Genomic DNA, 18,546 nt, shown 5'->3' with positions numbered 1-18,546 from the left:
ACATGAGCCATGATGGTTAAGAAAGTCGGTCACAATGGGAGCCATTAAACCCAGTTAAACCCTTTGATAGGATTTGAAAAGAGCATGGCTCTCATGTGAAACGTTTTTTTTTTTTTTTTTATGTCTTCAAAAGCTGAATTTTTAAAGACTTCAATCCATTATCAGTCATGTCACATGTTCTCCTGCCTGAACAATATGCAACTGATATTTAGGGTGATATTCAAGCTCTCGTGGCAACAATAAAACAATAATTGGCTGACAACAATGCATATCATTCAAATCGTTGCTAGTCTCACAGATCATTTATTTCATGATTGATTGTACACATAAAATAATGTAAAAGCAGACCTTGAAAAAAAGTTACCAAATTGAACAGAACTGCGGCATTAATAAATTTTTAAATCTTAATAAAACACACTAATGATAAATAAGTAGTCACTCGATAGTGTTAAAAGTCAACTGCTATAACTTGAAAAAAAAAAAAAAACCTTCATTAATTACAATTATTTTGCTTTAACTAACAAACAGTATGCATTTTAATACACAAATACAGGCAAAACATGTCAACAGGGCATTTCTTGCTGTCGTTTCGTAATCCTCAAAACATTTTTGTGAAGAATAAACATTGAGCTTTATGTGGGACCGGTCGGCGTGTTCACTGACGATCTAACATGGTCATCATACTGTAAACGGCAATACCTGATACAAGGTAGAAACAAAAGAGTGGAATGACAGTATGATTTGGTCCCGAAGCATGGAAAACCAAAAACTGGCCTCTCAAGCTTGATTTGATATGGCATGGAGGGTATGCAGACAAGATTTTTTGATGAGTGTTAACGATGTAGAAAGGTTCTTTCCTAATAAAGGAACTGAAACAACAAACAATAGAACAAAGGACGAGCAGTGTGAACAAAAGGCAGCTGTGAGGACGTGATGGGTATTTTCCACTAGAGGGAGCAACAGCCTTGATTTTGGACTTGCTGCGGCCTCAGCGGCATCTTGATTCTCTCCTCAGACTTTACTTTGCACACCTTTCAGCACAGCTACACAGGCACTGCCACACTTCTCGCAGGTGAGTTATCATGATATCCAGTCAGGACATTATGCTGACTGTGTCACCATGTTCATCCTGTACACTTCAGTGCAGAGGCCTTCATCCAACATGGCACAGATCCTACTTAGTGAAAACCCCCAAAGGCCAAATATAACATTAATATAGAAATAAATATTGACATTCCTGCCCATAACCCTTACAGTACAATACATATCATTCACTCTGCCTGTGACACACAGTAGTGATTGCAATTTCAAAAGTTGTGTCACTGATGATCCAACGTTTCAGATTGCTTTGCTGGTTAACATAGCATATGTAAGTGACAAAAAAAAAATCCTTCCTCATTTCCTACTCCAAAAACAAAAGCTGAAACCAGGAACAACGTTGATTAGATCTGAGAACAAACGTTTCATTGCTTTATTGGGAAAAACAGACATATTGGCTTATGATGTAGCACTTGGCTGATGGCTTAGTAAATGTGGCATTTCATTCTTTGAGCTGCTGAGTCTCTTGTTAAGGTAGAATGAAAACATAAGGGAGCAGTGCTCCATGTCTGTACTACAGTGGGAGAGGGATGGCAGGGTGACGGGAGTACAAGGAAACAAACTGATAATCAGGTTAAGGCCATTGTTGTCCATTTGAACTTGAGAAGAGGAGCCTGAAAGAGTGCAATCTGTTCAGTGAGGTGTGAAAGGAGGAAAAGAGTTTGTTAGAGCCCCTTCCCTTTTTTCAGTTTTCCTCCCTCAGTCGTCGGCAACAATGGACAGAGCGCGCAACTCGCTGAGCTTGGCCTCGTTCTCTCTTTCCCTCTGCTCGTCCGTCAACCCCGCCTGGTCAATCTGGTCAGTTAACTCGCTGAAGATCTTGTACATTTCGGTGAAGTACACAACCTGAGAGGCAGGAGGGAAAATAGAGGTGGTTAGGTCAATGTGTGGTGGCAGAAAGATAAATAATCAAAACCAGAGGTAAAGACAGGACAAGGTCAGCTCACAGGGAGGGCACTCTTTTCTACATGTTTCCCAGGGTCTTAAAAAAAAAAAAAAAAAGTACTTCCAAAATCAGATCCAAACGCTGTTCCACCTGCACAATCTAACCTTGCTTTTCCTTACACGAATCTGAGGGTGCCGATCTCGTAGCCCTTCAGCCCTGCTAATGAGAAGTGATTCAGGAGGAGAAGAGGGAGCCCAAAGATATCAAACAAGTTAAACAAAGCCCCAAAACCCAACACTTCAGTGGGTACTGACCCTGCCTTTTCTCTCCCAATCTGAACAAGAGATAGAGAGTGTTCGCTGAAAGCTTTCTTGACACAACCCACCCCTGCTTCTTCCCCTTAGTTCATGAGTCAGGCTCCCTAGAGAGTTGCTTTGATGATTAATAGACTTTAATCACATTACAAGACTCCAGAAGAGTGGGCAGAGAATGAAAGTACTGGGAAATACAACCCCTTGAAACCCACACACATCTCAATATTTATTCATGCAGCGATGCATACGGTACCGTGCTCTTAAGGGGGCATCACTGACTTATTTGCAACTGCATGCACGTTCTACTGTGAGCTGACATAATGAGACAAGTCAAGGCTGCCAATGGAAGAAAATATTTATTGATGAGCAAAGGTTCATGACAGAATAATGGCTAGGTCAACTTGGAAATATATATATATATTTTTTGGAAAATCAAGCATCTTGTGTAGACGTAACATTACTCTCATTATCTGTATCACGGGTAGATTTGACATTCCATCAGCTGGATGGAAAAAAAGTAAAAAAAACAAAAAACAAAAACTCGACTATCTGATGGGGGGCTTTTGGAAGTGCTTAGTCTGAAAGGCTTTTCCATGTTTATACCAAAATTTGCCACCTAAACCACATGAGTGGGCCGTAAGTATTGGGTTACTGCTGTCTGTGGGGGCAAAGCGGATACTTTTTATTTCAAAAGTGGCTTGTTGAAAGGGCCATCGGAAATGTCCATTTGACAAGTGATGGTAATTTATACCAGATCACTGTCTGATTGACCCCCTAAGCAATGAAACTACCATTACAATTAGGGCAGTCACCACAAGGTATAAAAGCAGTCTGACAGGACTGTGACCACCTACTCCGGATGTTGTACCATTTCTACATAAGATTGATGTTTTTACAGAAAGAAGCTACACTGTGACTCACTTGACCTCACAGTGTACAAAAATCATGATTTAGCATGAGAAATGGCATTCTATCAAATCCTTCACTGTTTCTTTACCGTTGTATTATGAGAAACAATTTTTTTTAAAAAAGGGATTTAATTAAGAAATGCTTTCCAAAATGTGCAAAAGCAACAGAGAAAAACAAACTGTGAGGAAAAAGCACTTCTAACTAGACAATGTCTCAATTCATCAACATCTGTACAGGTGGACAGGTCAGGCTAGTGCAGTGTGTCCCGCTGACAGACGCTGGATGGGACTCATGATAGGGAAGCTGGAGCCTCACAACAAAAGCAGCCATTGTGCTGTTTGTGCTGCCTCTGGGAGCTGAGCTGCAACACTGGTGTGGAGAGAAGGGAGTGGAGAGCTAAACTGAGCTGGGGATGAGGTCCACTGGTCCACTGACCACCCACGTGCGCACACTGCTCATGCATTTGTGTGAGCCACAAGAATGAAGATAAGGTGGACCAGATAAAAATAATTTAAGCATCACAAATAAGCCAAGAAGAGCTGTTGGACCAAATGCCTGAGTTTATCAGGAAGTTAAAAGCTTGGATTTAAGCTCAGACACAGAACACACAGGCTGATATATCACATTTGTGGACTGATCAGGCACTTCATATTAATCATAGTCAATCGTTCGGTTTATACCGCATTCTAGTCTTGGCTACGAAGTAGATCATACAACTCTTTAATTGTCATTAGGTTTACAATAATCTGGTTTTCTAATTAGGAGTATGCCAGTGACTGTCCCAAAGAGGAAATGACATGGCTGAGCTGGTCTGGGCTGGACGAGGGAGCCGTGGTGGCGCTAACTCAGATGCCCAGCTGCCTTAAGTGAGCCAGGAGCTCCAGGTTAGAGTCACAGGGTTGCAGTGGAGCCAGACAGATGAGGCCTTCCTGGGCTAAACACAGTAGTGTGGGCTGTCACTGGGGGTTAATCACATTAGGGCTGCGTGGAGGGAGACAGACGGCCAGGATTATAAACTCCCTTTCTTCAGACACTTCATCCACTGTTTAAACAGTGGTCAGGAAGCCTAACAACACACTGAGGGTGGTGTGTGTGCGTGTGTGTGTTATCAGGGGAATTGCTTACCTGTGCCCGGATGAGCGCCTCAAAGCTGGGCTGGAAGTAGTCGATGCGGCTGTGGTAGAACTTGGGCATCTCATCCAGCAGCTGCTTGTTCTTGGCCTCGAAGTCTTCCCTCACCGGTCTGAGCTCCTCTCTGGCCTGGGAAGAGGAGGGAGGTGAGGGGTGGGGGGGCATAAGGAGCACAGGCCGCCGGAGTTCATTATTAGTTCAAACTTTATACATTTCACCACCAACAATACTTGTTAAAGCTCAGGATTCAGTTATAAAAAGGTTCTTCCACTCAAACGCATGCAAGGAGCTGCAGATTATGAGACAAAAAAATACTTGTGAAAAGAAACAAGTCAGTTATAAACATTTGAACATTTCAAGCCATAATTAGTGTCCTTTTCTTATTGTTCATAAAAAGATATTTGCCTAATTCCCACGGAGAGGCAGTGGAAGAAAAAAAAAAAAAACAGAGAAAAGGCTGTAATCACGACCACAGTGAGGAGGAGTGGGTAATGTGGGCAGACTTGGCTGTGAGTGGACTCCAACACCACTGATCTGTGTGTGAATGTATTAGTGGGTAGTCTACTGTAGGCATGGAGTTATGGAATGCACAATGAATATGTGTGAGAGGGTGAAAATATTTATTAAGAGAAAGGGGAGGGGGGTGGCTACAGTGAAAATACAACATATTGTTTATCTGCTGCATTACGATTTGGTTCTCTTCACCTTGGTACTTTTTTATTTATTTTTTTTTAAACAAATGCCAGTTGAAATGGCGTGCTTGTGTTTTGTCAGGATCATTTCTCTAAGTGCACAGGGATTCAAAGGGCAGGGATATAGGGGCCTCCTCAAGGCTTTGTTCCCCTGACAGTGCTTTTCTCAATGTGTGGGTGGCTTGCCATGTGAGGATGTGTTAGAAGCAAAAGCATAGGCAACACTGCAGCGCTATCTGTGAATGTGTGCGCTTCTGTAGTGGCCTCACTGTGTGTGTGTTTGTGTGTGTGTCTACAATTCTCAATTACGTGCCTGTAGATGTGCAGCACTGCCTTTTTGAAAAGGCAATACTTGAGAGCCTGGTAGCTTGCGTGGGTGAAGGAGCGCACATGTACAGTATGCATGTGCTCAACTATTTTTGTTCATATCCAGTCAGCATTTGTGTCTTGTTCACTTATTGTGTTCTATTCAAAATACATGCAACTTGTAAGAGCGAATGAACTCTGCTCCTCTGCAGATAGAGCAAGCGTTCGAGTGGACCAACACGTGCAACAACGCAAGCTTTAAACACTGCTGTTAGTGGATAAAGATAGAATGATACGCAGTACCTGATGTAGTTTCACCATAATGGGTCCTGTCTTTTCTTTCTCTTCATATTTCTCCACCTTGGACTGCAACCGCTTGTAGTCCTGCAGCACCTGCTCCCGACGCTTCACTGCCATGTTGAGGCTGGGGAAGACGCCGCTGTACCTGTGACGAGCCGATACAAATACAACCTAAGATCTGACATGTAACCCAACATCTCTGGATCTCTGACACAGCCCACGGGACACAAAACAAGAGAAAACACACAAATGCCTGCAAACATAAAGGAGCACAAACACTTGGTAGGCTACATCAACTACAGAAAAAAAAATATGAGCACAACATTTTGAGAAAGGTTAATGAAACTCTAAAACAAGTTTTTTTTTTTATTCTATATTGAGTCCTATCTTAACCAAATCATTATCAATTAATAAAATCCCCATCCTCAACATCTTATTGTAGAGGCACTATCAAACCCCAGAGGACAGCACTGCTCCTTCTAATCTATTATCTAATTACTGTAGTTCAAAATGGCATAAAACAATTCATTTGGTGACAATTATCATATTCCAAATGAAAATATATTCTTTCAACGAGAATCCTAGTCTTCAGCACTAAAAATAGAAAAACACTCATCTGTAACTTAGCAACAGGAGTCTGAGCTTCATCCTGGGACTTGTTGCATTGGTTTTATGGCTGTTTTTAATGGGAAACAGAAATACTGTATACAGTACAGACTATGATAATATTCAACCTCATGAAAACATTTTTAAACTAAAAGACATTCTGAACATATCACCAAACAGTTTTACATGTAAATTACAGAATTTAAAATATGGCATCATCTATCTGCGATTAATGTGGTGTTAACAATTATAGGCCCTTATCTTCGATGTGATTTGGCCGTCTACCCATTTATTAGTTTCAAAAGACACAGTAGAGAAATGATACCAGACATGCGAGTGTGGAGGCAAAATGCTACAGTAGCATGAGCTGAAATTGGATGACTGCGAAATTCGATGACAAATTGTTACCAAAGCGCATTAATTCAGTCAAGCATCAGGAAAACAAATCAGATTTCCAGACGAATACATGTAAATACAGACCAAACCAACAACATTGCTCTGTTTAAAATGAGGCCACAAGATCATTCACACAGGTGTCTATTAGATGTGAGTCAGCAAAACAATGGTAATGAAGAATGAGACATAGTTTTTTTTTTTTTGAATGACTCATTTAGGGCATTTCATCAATTGTGTAGGCACACTACTACGATAGTTTATCACGTCTGCCTCTGCCCTTAGCGGTATTAGCCACTCAGTGTGTGGGCTTCATGATTTACTTCCCTCTCCATGCCAACCCTTGTCCTGCTCTGTGCAGCAGGTGAGGGAATCACCGAGGACCTGTGGACTGGTTGTGAAATCCTAGATTACTCCAGCTCTGTCTGCTTGTGCGCCTAACCAGCGGGTGGGGGAGGCGGGTAGCAAGTGACGCGAACTCGAGCTGAGCCTCAGACAAGCAGGGATTGTTTCCGACAGGAAGTTGAGCAAGGAGTGGTCGTGTATCATTTCAGTGACATCACGGAGCCCGGCCCAGCCCCACAGCCCACGCTCTACCGCTATTTATAAAATACCACTTTGGCCCAGTTTACGGCAGGGGTGGATGCCGATCCTCAAGTCTACTATCTGCTTCCTGCTCCAGTGTACACATACTTAAAGTGCCAAGGGATTATGTAACTGCCCTCGAGGCATGACTGCACTCCAACACGATTCTATTGGCTGATGACAACGCACAGCACACCAGCTTACAAGTGACACAAAGGCTGATCGCATTCTCCCCAGTGCACTTCAACTAACACCACATCACAGTTTCCTCATGAGGCACCATGATGGGTCATCACTCTCTCTCTGGTCTATTAGAACAGAGTGAGACATCGCTGTCAGGAGTCACTCTGTTACACACGGATTTCAGCACAGTGGAGATATTCAGGAGCCACTGCTCTCCTGGCCCTGACAGAGCAGGAAAAGCATGTCAAGGACTCAACTGGTTTTTAACCCGTCTCGGTCCTATTCGTGTCCTTCTTGCGCTTTTTTTGAAGTCTCCTTAAGGATGTCTGCTACATACGCATGACATTCTCTAGTTTCCAGATCACTGGAAGTAACAGTGACTCAGCTCTGTTGTTGGCTTGCAACAAGAGAATGCACAACAGGAGCCCTGGTTTAAGGTCACTATACATACTGTGTAATGATAGTCTGCTCTAAAACTGGACAGGCACTGGACATTTCCCTCGATGTCCCGTACCTCGGCTGGACAACTACCGGTCAGCCGGCTAGGTCTGTATTTGCGGTCTGCATGGTCTGGCCGAGGCTGTACGCTGGCTGAGGGCTGCACGGGGGCCAAGGGCACACCACTGTCCATGTGACAGGTCAGGGTGTGGTAAGGAGGCTGGATGGAAATAGCATCTGGACCAAAGAGCGTGTTTATGAGTAGCTGCCAATCCACAGACGGGCCGGTCTGACCCGTCAGCCAAGCCCCAGTCTGGTCTAGACACCCTCAGTCTGGGAGGCTGGCTGCCCCACTCGACTATCACCATCACATAACTCACTACTGCAAAAAGGAGAGCAAACCACTAAAAGTATGGGCAAAGGCATTGTTTATGTGGAAATTACCACCTCCGATGTGTCACGGCCTCAGATGAAGACCTATTGTGTCAAACAAGGTTGCATCATGTGAACGTTTTGCTTAGTAGGAGCGCTCTGAATGCAAGATGAGTGGAATCTGTTGTGAAAATGGTTTGATACTGGATGTCCATGGGAACTTGCATGACGTACATGGTACCAGAATCTCTTTGTCTCAGCAAAAGGGAGGTTTGATCTGCTGCAACATGCCTTTGTGCTTTGTTGTGCTTCATCTCTGCTAATCAAAAGCGAGAGGACTCACACACCAGTACTGATACATCAGATAAGGTTGGGAAAAAAAGCTGAATAAGAATGCAAGATGTCTGCATACTAAAAAAAAAAAAAAAAAAAAAAAAAAAAAAAAAAAAAAGAGAGAGAGAGAGGGGATAACAAAAATATACAAAAGAAAAAAAAAAACTAGATAAAGGTCAATCCATGGAAAAAAAAATAACTGTTGGGGCTAGTCAAAGTCCCATCAACACCAGGCCTCACAACCTCCTCCAGGGGTTGTCACTTCCTATGATTGAGAGGGGGGAAGTTGGCTTCTCCCGCAATGTGTCAACCCGGGCCAGAGGTCTCAAAACAGGTCTGGCTCCTGTCTCCCCTCAAAGAGCAACGGAGCAGAAAGGGTTAGGTTTATGAGGCCCAGATAACACAAATGCCTCAATGCCCACGCACTCCACCCCACCCTCCCCTCACATAAACACAGTGATGTCATTCAGTGACCCCAATGAGTGGATGAAATTCACGACTGAGACCGAGAGAGAGGGAGAGAGACAGACACACGCAGAGAGAGATGGGGGAAGAGAGGAACAGAGAGGGAGGGGCACGGGAAGAAAGTGTGTGTGTGTGGGGGGGAAAGGCAGGGGGCCGGGGGGAGCTCTTCTTTTTGTTTGTTTACTGTACATTTTACCACACTGAGTGTTAGGGCTGGATGCCAAAATTCTTAACTGCAAACAAACACACATACATATGCAAGCACACACGCATGTGTGTACAGAAACACACACAGAGCCCATTTAAGATCCTCCATTAACATTAACGGTCTCCTTTTCAACACTTCTCTAATTCTCTTCACGATGACACAAGATCACCAATAGAATATTTCGAGACCAAGTAAACAATGAAAAATACTCATTAGTGACTGACTAATGGAATCTTAATGGAAGCTTTAAAGTACAGTGGCTTTCGTGGCTCAGTTTTCTATAGAAGGCACTTTGATAAACTGTAATAGTGGTGTGTGTTTTTAAGGAGGCAAAAAGTAAATGACGAGGTCAGTTTAGCTTGGCTTCAAAAGTCATTTATGTACTTACCTCCCCTGCTCTATTTCAGCATCATGTGAATGCCCAACTTTATGGACTAAAATACCATCCTGTTAAGATAGACCCTCCAACCCCCCCCGCCCACCCCACCATCCCTCCACCTCCCCCCATAATCTGTTTGTCCAACGTGGGCTTAGTTTATATGTGTATTTTGTGTGTGAGTGTGCGCACTGTCCTGAGACAGTTTTCCTCAACCAATCCACGGCCCTTGGCCCAGGAAGCTGGGCCTTTTGCCATATTCAGAGCCTGCCCACACGTCCGCCTGCCGCCCACCAGAGAAGAGGAAATTAGAACCATTCCATCCTGTCATTGCTCCGCCACCAGCGCACATGAGGAATAAAGGGAGCAGCGCACAGACACTGACCCAACCTATCCATGTGCTACAGAGGAATCTCTCCACACAGTCTGAAACTTTGTCAAATTATGGACTTGAGCTTTGGTGAGACAGGGAGGGTTTTTTTTTTCTTTTTTTTCTTGAAGGTTGCGGGGGAGAAAGTTTAAGAGAAACTTGCAACAGAAACAGATGCACATGCTCCCTTACACAGCATTTATGTTAAATCTGTCACTCACACCCCCATCCAAAAAGCAGCCTCCGGGGAGGAGCCAGGGGCAGGAAGCAGAGCCTTAACAAGCATTGCGGAAGATGGGTGGGACTGTCCAGGCACTCCCTCCAGTACCTCTGCTTTCTGTGTGTGTGTGTGTGTGTGTGTGTGTGTGTGTGTGTTTGAATGAGTGAGGGAGGGAGACGAGGTCTAGGCTTCAGGAATGGAATAGCACTCACTGCCTGCTCGGATGGGGGCGAGTATCAGGAATGAGAACCACATAAACTTTCTTCCAGACACACAACCACCACAGCAGCACCGCTCACTGCCCAGCTCAGTTTTACAATCTGTATTACTATGTCACAGACCTTCCTGTAGCCATACACAGTGACTGAAATTTCCACTGTCCCACTGTATACTGTAGAGCTGGATCAAATAATATAAATGTTTTGCAGTGTTTGACCTACTCTGCCTAAAGCTCCATATGGGTGGGATTTACCACATCAGCACAGTTAAATCACAAAAAGTACAGTAAATTGCTTTTAAAAATATTTGGGTGCGATTTTCTGAACTTTCTGATATTCATTGTAAGGACTTATGTGGGTCATCCCACCCGTCTGTACTCCTAGCTGGTTAAAATATAATGGTACGAAATATCAGCAAACACTAGGTTATTTGACCCCAGTGTAGTATAGAGGAACTTTAAAAGACAGCCCATAAAATAAACAAGGGGGGAAAAAAACAACAACCTAAAAGAGACATAAATCATGGACACTTACTTTTTCAGGGGGTCAATAACGGTCTTCTGAATTTGGTTGACCTGTAATGTAATAAAACAAAAAAGTAAACAAGCTAAAATAAACAATGAGCATTAAATCAAGGTAAATGATAATGTAAATTGTTATTCATTGTCAAATTGAGTTACATCAAGATTTAAGTTGAACAAAACAGCTTCTACATTTCTCAGTCATTAGCAGCTGCACAAACAATCAACAATTGTGTATATTTCAAACACAGCATTCAAGAAAAAAAGGGGAGGAGAGGTGAGAGGAGGGGGGGGCTTTGCAAAGAAACTTTCATGACGTTGACTCTTTTATTGTACACAAGCCCTGAGGAGAAACCCCTGAATATTCATTGAGCTCGCGATACAAAAGGATGAAACTGTCTGGGGACGGACATGAAAGCAAAGCCCCACTGATTTCAAATCCTGTGGAGGGTGGGCTGCCGTACAAGATGAAAGTTCTTTGCAAACAAACATTTTAACAATAACAGTTTATATTTTCCTGCGTTCTCCTTCTGGTTGCCGGAGCTGACAGGGGAAGGGGGGAAGGGAGGGTGTGTGTTAAATGGAAGTAAATGAACATCTCATCTTGAGGCCTCCAGCCCCGGCACCAGAGTCTCATCGACAGAAGTTGGCGCACAATTAATAAAGTTTCCAGCGTCATTTAAATTGCAGATTCAAAATGACTTCTAGATCCCAGTGTTTGACAGAAAGATAAGTTAACCTGGCAAACGACTTGAGCAAAGAGCTCCCAACATCGAAGGAGAATTGAAAGTGGTGAGACGTTGGAAGTGACAGCTGCATGACAACAGTGAGCAGCTCCACTAATCATATGTTCACTCGCTATTGGAAGGACAGTCAATCACACAACAACAAGGAAGCGAGATCGCAGCTGTGCTTTGTAAATGCCCTGACCATCTCTGAGAACATACACCAACACTCAATGCTTCACACAGGCAGATATCCAAGTACAAAATGGTTGATTGTGGTTTGAGGGAAAACAGAGAACTAATAACAAATAAGTACATGGGAATTCACATTTGCTGTTTTACATATTCACACCATCCCCCCCTCCCCAACTTGAGCTGCGCTGCTGCTTCTAAGGTGAGAGCATGCAGCGAGCAGGGAGAACAACAACGGCAGATTTGCTTAAGCATGCTGGTGCCCTCTACCCTCTGCCCCTTCCCACAGAGAGGGGGGGCAGTGCTATTCCTTGGAGGCCCAGCAGAGCCTGAGGCCGGCGCTCAAGCAGCAGTCTCCATCAGTGAGTCACGGGGCAGAGGCCATCCCGGCACACAGGCCTCCCAAAAATACACACAGATCGCAGAGGAAATCAATATCCCTCCAAACGGAGCATCCTCTACTTCGCTGCCGCCATCTACACTGGGGCTTAGCTTCGGCAGCAGTGTGCCGGCGGGGCTGTGCGCCCTCCTCAGCCCCAGAAATAAACACACAGACCTGGGCCACTGCTGCCTTCATTATCGCTGCACGTTTTATCTGCTGGCTCTCTCACTTGCGGGCCCTGCGGCAGAACATCTCGTCTCAACACCAAGAAGAGCAAAGGGTGGATGCTTTTGTGTCTGTTTTGCTTGAGCAATGGAGTTTGTTGTTGGTGCCGTCAGAATCAACAGTCAGCTTGAAGGGAGAGCTGGAATAGCATTCTGGTGAGCTGCGCTGGGCTTCGAGAACCTAGGAAACCTTAGGTGATATTCCAGATAGCAGACTGACCAAAAAGTGCCCACAATCACTATTTTGCCTTCAGCTCTCTTTTAGCCACTTTACAAAGGAGCCAATGAAGCCCTGCCCAAACCTGTAACTTAACACTGAGTCGAGTCAAGAAATTTATTTGGCAAGGCTGACAGAAAGGTGCAGAGAAAAATCAAGTATGGCAGAGCTGTCAAAATCCACTCCAGATCAAAGTGTGTTAAATAAGCACAACCACATCAACACAGTCGATGACTGTGTTGTCCTCAACAAGTCCCGTGCCGGGATCCAAATCGCCTGGCTGAATCACTGTCAAACACATCCCAGTCACAGAACCGAGCAGGAAAATTACACTCTGTGGAGCCAGCCGATGCCTCCACTCCTACTCGCTGTAAAGACAACCTGCACCTCTCGCTACTGACCTGAAGACCACCCGCAATGTAAAAATACAATATCAGACTGAAATATCCACAGTCACTGACCAAATGACTGAGGTGATGAGGCTGCTGGGAAGTGCTGTGGAAGCTCTAGAAACATCCTGGCCTCCCAGGGTTGGCAAAGATGAGGGTTACAATTCTCGCAGGGGAAGAAGGGGTTCAGAGGTAAACAGACTGTGATGCTTCAGAGGCTACCTTCAACTAAGGACTGAAAATGATGGGGACAGATAGATTTAGAGCCTGTGATGATCATAACACCCTACACCCTTACTTATCCAGTAAAGCGTGGCAGGCAATACCTAAGCCTTTCCTCCAGTTCCAACTTTGAAAGATGTGAAAATGAAAAAAGGGGAAAATGATATCCTATACAATCTGAAGAATGAAGAAGTTATTCCATCCTGAGAACAGTCAAAATGGCAGGAGTGTTCTCCTGGGCAGACGACCAAGCCAAGTCCTGGAACAGACGCACCCCGGGTCACAAACCCACAAGCTCAGTCCAACCCGCATTCTACTTTGTCTAGTCACTCAAAATGGCTCCTGTAAAATTTGATGAGCTGTGAGCACAACCAGTCTGAGACTGTTCTGTTACAGCTGAAGAGGAATGCAGGCAAACAAAATGCTTGCTATGGTTACTTAAAAAGCTTAAAATAACTCTAATACAATCTATCTCTACCCCCACACTTTTTGCACATTTTACATACAATATAATCATTTGCATATTGGCTTTCTATTTTATTTTATTTTATTCTATTTTATATGACATTTAAGCAACCTGATCTTTTAATGTATAGTGGAATCTTTGCCATAAGATTAATCTTAAATTACAAATTGGTATTATTTTGCCTCAATTCATGCTGCTCGGATTTACATTATTTGTTTTATTTCAAAACTGATGCAATCATGTTTTATGCTATGAAAGTGGATATCAGGCCTTTTCAAAACACTTTAATGATAGTTTAGATTGCAGGATGGACACTGCTTCACAATACTTAAAGCACGGTGTGGGAAACATGGTTCAGTCTCCTGTTTGGCAGCTCAGTCCACTTGGTAAGGTTTAAGAGCAAATATAAATCACTCTCTTTTCATCCAGTATGTGTGCAAATGAAGACAATGTAACTCGAGTCCAATTTTAACATTGAATACAATGAGAGAAAGGGCAGGAAAGTCATTAATTGTACAGCCTCTCCCATTATTCAAATTTCATCAAGACGTTCTACTTAAAAAATACAATTTCTTCACCTTGGTAGATCAGAGTGGTGAAAGATTTCTAAAGAATTTTAAAATCATTTTCTGGCACAACACGGTGGGAAACAATTTCTTACAGCAACAACTGGGCTCTGAAAAGCCCAAAAACAGTGAGGCACTGACTCGAGAAAACATGAGTGTAAAAAAGTCAATCGGTATATGGCTTACTATGATCTCCTGTGCTTTTTCCCGTTTTAAAGCCGACCCTTCACTGTGTAGTGCCTTAAGGATGCACACATACAGCGCCACTGTGATTCATATTATGAGTACCTGTGGCGATGAGTCTAATCAAAAACTGAAGTGAACAAGGCAAATAAGCCAGAGAAGAAATCTACACAAAGCAAAACAAAAAATCTGCTACAGTGTGCTGTAGAGCTTACAGCTCTGAACAAAAAAAATCTTCATATCCCCATAAACATACAGTCCAAACGTCAGCTTACAGCCTTCCCATTGTCTTTACAACCTGATTAGTTATATGTTTTAATTAGTCAAATCCATGTATCCTGTGTAGAAGGATGGGTGCATCTGCAACTTGAGCTGACTGACACCTGCATGACTTTTAACATCATTACAGATTCCAAGCGTAAAGTGTAAAAACTGATTATTTGTTCTTTCCTAATATAGGCAGACAATCATACTTTTGATAAAAAAAGATACATCACATAACACAAATTATCAGTGATGGCGTTAACTGGCAACACCAAGACCATGCAGGACATTTACATTACAGTGAAGTAGTACGACAAACAGAAAGAGATAGTCACTCTGTTCGTTTTTTGTATAAAGCTGAACTCTTTAGTTACCGCCAGGCTCTGTAAAAGATTCATGTCATGTCAACAAAGCCAGAGTCTAGCTTCCTTCATGACATGTATCTCTGGCGTTGGCTAATAGAGTTCAGTTTTATTATACATATATATATGTGTACACATGAAAAAAGAGACATACCGTCTGTCTATGTTTGTTATATTATTAAACGGTAATGTAAGTGCTCTGCAAGATCTCAGTGTTGCCAATTAACTCCATCACTGTTAATTTGTGTAATGTGATGTATCTTTTTAATCAAAAGCATGATTGTCTGCCTATAAAAGCAAAAAACAAATAATCTGATAAAGTCCATTGTTTAGTGCGAGAGAAGCCAGATGAAGATGACGCCAGAGAAGAAGTCTCTGGCGTCATCTTCACACTACAAAATTCTCCTACTATACCTTAGACTGGGAAGCAAACTGGTAAGGGGTAAAAAAAGGTGAGAACAGAGCATGGATAGAGAAAATTTTGAAAGACATTCACTTTACATGCTCATTTCTACTTACTAGAAAAAGTAACTAGTTACAAGACATAATTACTACATGTGGAAGCATAATATATTAACAAACCAAAAAAAACAAAAAAGAAAAAAAAAAGTTTGTCTCCAGGCAGACTGTTGTACCAATAGGGCCAATTGTTCATCATGCCCATGGAACTCAAAGGCTTACATATGGATGACCTGTAGATGTTCATTCAAACAACAAGAGACAGTGTTGTTGACAATGTTGTATCCAATCAAAAGTCCAGTGCCTGAAAAAGACTACAACACACACTGACTACAAGAATGTGAAGTTAAACTTGGATCCTGCCTTGGGAGGCGTTTACCACTGGCTGACACACTGAGCCGGGCAAACTGCACAGGGGCAGGAGACCAGAGGCCCTGCTCAGGAAGCTGAGTCAATCAACATGTTGCATTACCTTCCAGTGTCTAGTGAGACACTGCAAGCTATTAAGACGACCACAGCACCTGAACCAGACCAACAACAGCCACACAGGCAAAAATTAAGAGCTGCAGGAAAACTGGTATCATGGCTTAACCTCAAGTTAGGATTTGATTTCACAGTGTATATAACAAGATCTGTGAGAATGGGCAGATTTGCTGTCAAGCTGGCTAATTAGTCACCAGATGCTCCATCAAGTCAGTCATTAAGAGCACTAGCAAGCTAGCTAACCCAGTTGTTTGCTAATGTGCCGACTAGATTTCAGCATTTAGCACTCATTGGTGAGCTGTAGTGTTGCAACTGTTTTAATACCTGTTCAGTTAGCATCACAATACGAAGAGCAGCAACTAGATGTATAGTAGCTAACGAAAGCTAGCTTACTATGCAACTAGATGTCTGTGTGGTCCTAATGTTAGACTACCTGACCAGCCCACCTTTATATTGTGCAGAAAATGCATCTAATCTCTGAAGCAGGAATTCAGCATGACACCAGTTCAGAAAGATGAAAACACCTACATCTTCTCTTCTTCTATTCCAGGGTTTCTCGACTTTCAAACAAGGTATTATAAGACCAGATATCACTTATTAAACAGCGTGAAAATTTAATCAGCTCCTGCCAGGAGCAATCTTTCTACAAAGTTTCATGTAAATCTGTTCAGAACGTTTTGAGATATCTTGGTAACAGACAAACAGACAATTAGATTACCTCTTTGGCGGAGGTAACTAGCTGCTGAGACAGCAAACAGTCTGGACTACACATTAGGGCTGGGACGATATACTTATCTCCCCGATTTGATATAAATTGATATGTATTACCATTCGTAAGTATTGCAATTCTACAGCTATTGCAAATCAATGTAACAATTACTTGCAGATTTTGTTTTTTAGCCTAAATTTGGAGCAATATTTAGCCTTCTCGTCAACAACTTAGCAAGAAATACTTGGTAACAATTAAATACTTAGTTCAGAAATTGTTTTAAACATTGCATGATAAGAAGATTCTTTACACAGAGTGTTAGGGTGATCTAGAATGACATAATTTACAAGATGATTACATACTGAATGGCAGTTAAAGGCCATACACCAGCGACAGGAAAGAGACAGGAAAGGACAAAAACCTTACAGTATTTCCATTGTATAACTGAAACCAGTATTGCCAGCCCTACCTGGGTGTGTGTAACCAGCACTCCTATCCTATCCCTCACTCATCATGAACTCCACCACGGTTTTCTGATGACACCATTCACTTTATATTCAATAATAAATCCAAGATGCAAAACTAAAGTGAGGAACCTTCCTTGAACACATCTTGAGCTCCAAGAAAAACAGCTTGGCTTCTTATGCAAGTTTGTTCCAGCTGCATTATTTGGTGTGCATTATGACAAGTTCCTGTTACCTCTATTTGGTTTCTTTCTACTTGCAGAGGGGGGAGTGGGGTGAATGTCAAGTCTCTGTGACTTAACATAAAATGGCACCACTAAGGAGCCGCTGACATACAGAAATACTAGATGTACACAAGATGCTAGATGACTTGCCACAAAAAGTAGGTTTTGGTTGCCTGACAACCAAAATAAACAACTACTCTCCCTCTCTTGCTACTTACTATTCATTAATCCCCTGTTGTGGTTTCACAGGTCATCCATGCCGGAGCACCTCAAAAGCTGAGTTATTTTCAACTTTGTCTAACCATTGTACTCTGCAACAAAAACATGCCAGGCCGCCAAAAGTAAGCAGGCACATCATTCCACTGAGTTCAAAGCATTTCCCCCTAGAGGTGCTTCTCTGTGTGAACAGCCCCTGAGGGACACGGTGTCACCAAAGACATCAATTTGGTTTCAAAATCTACTGGTAGCAGCTTTAAGTAAAGCCCCTTCCATTGTATGAGTTATTTCAGACACCAGTGAGTCACAAATGCATCGCTGTTCACAGCTGATAACCAGGAGCTTTAGCGTTTAGAGGATGATGCTACAGATGCTTTCAAAAGACAGCAGAAGGAACAACATAAGGATAGGTTTTAGTCCACAGGCTACGCAATATTGACAAATTTAAAAACATACATTTTCAACAAAAACTCATTTGGCTCCCTCCTTTGTTTATATCTAGACAGACATTCTCCCAGATATTAAATCTAATACCACTGCAAAGAGCCACACAAGAGTAAGACAACACACAGGAGAGTGTGAGACACAGTGAAAACGACTCTGACCTTCTCCTGGTTGAAGGAGTCCATCCGTTTCATAGCAGTGTCTAGGGCAGTCATGGACTCCAAGAAGGCCTGGTCCTGCTCACACAGCGGGTTACTGAGCAGGTCGGCAGAGATCTTCACTGCTGCCTTGGACATGGCTGAAACACACACAAAAGATAATAGTAAAACAATGGTAGAGATAGTAAGCAAGGATTAAATAGTGTAAGCTCCTGCACATATAAATGGACTGTGTAGAGGGCAGAGGGGACATTTCTATGCTAATACATTCGG

At 42.8% G+C, this 18,546-nt stretch overlaps 1 protein-coding gene across 2 annotated transcripts in view; it reads right to left on the bottom strand.

The window, feature by feature from the left end:
- Nucleotides 1-273: 273 nt before the first annotated feature.
- bin3 (bridging integrator 3) overlaps nucleotides 274-18,546 on the bottom strand; it is a 33,015-nt gene continuing 14,742 nt past the window's right edge. The window contains exons 5-9 of one of the 2 annotated variants that reach the window (XM_030060032.1): nucleotides 18,277-18,413; nucleotides 10,938-10,978; nucleotides 5,640-5,781; nucleotides 4,333-4,467; nucleotides 274-1,944 (exon numbers count right to left, since the gene is read on the bottom strand). In XM_030060032.1, the coding sequence (XP_029915892.1) occupies nucleotides 1,798-1,944; nucleotides 4,333-4,467; nucleotides 5,640-5,781; nucleotides 10,938-10,978; nucleotides 18,277-18,413 (602 nt within the window). In that variant the 3' untranslated portion in view covers nucleotides 274-1,797. Of the gene's footprint in view, nucleotides 1,945-2,641; nucleotides 4,189-4,332; nucleotides 4,468-5,639; nucleotides 5,782-10,937; nucleotides 10,979-18,276; nucleotides 18,414-18,546 lie in introns of those variants that run through there. The other variant, XM_030060033.1, reaches the window with a different exon arrangement.

This window comes from Myripristis murdjan, chromosome 9, assembly GCF_902150065.1.
Source record: "Myripristis murdjan chromosome 9, fMyrMur1.1, whole genome shotgun sequence".
Classification (NCBI taxonomy): Eukaryota; Metazoa; Chordata; class Actinopteri; order Holocentriformes; family Holocentridae; genus Myripristis; species Myripristis murdjan.
The sequence above is the reverse complement of the archived record's forward strand: the minus strand, read 5'-3'. Positions and strand labels throughout refer to the sequence as shown.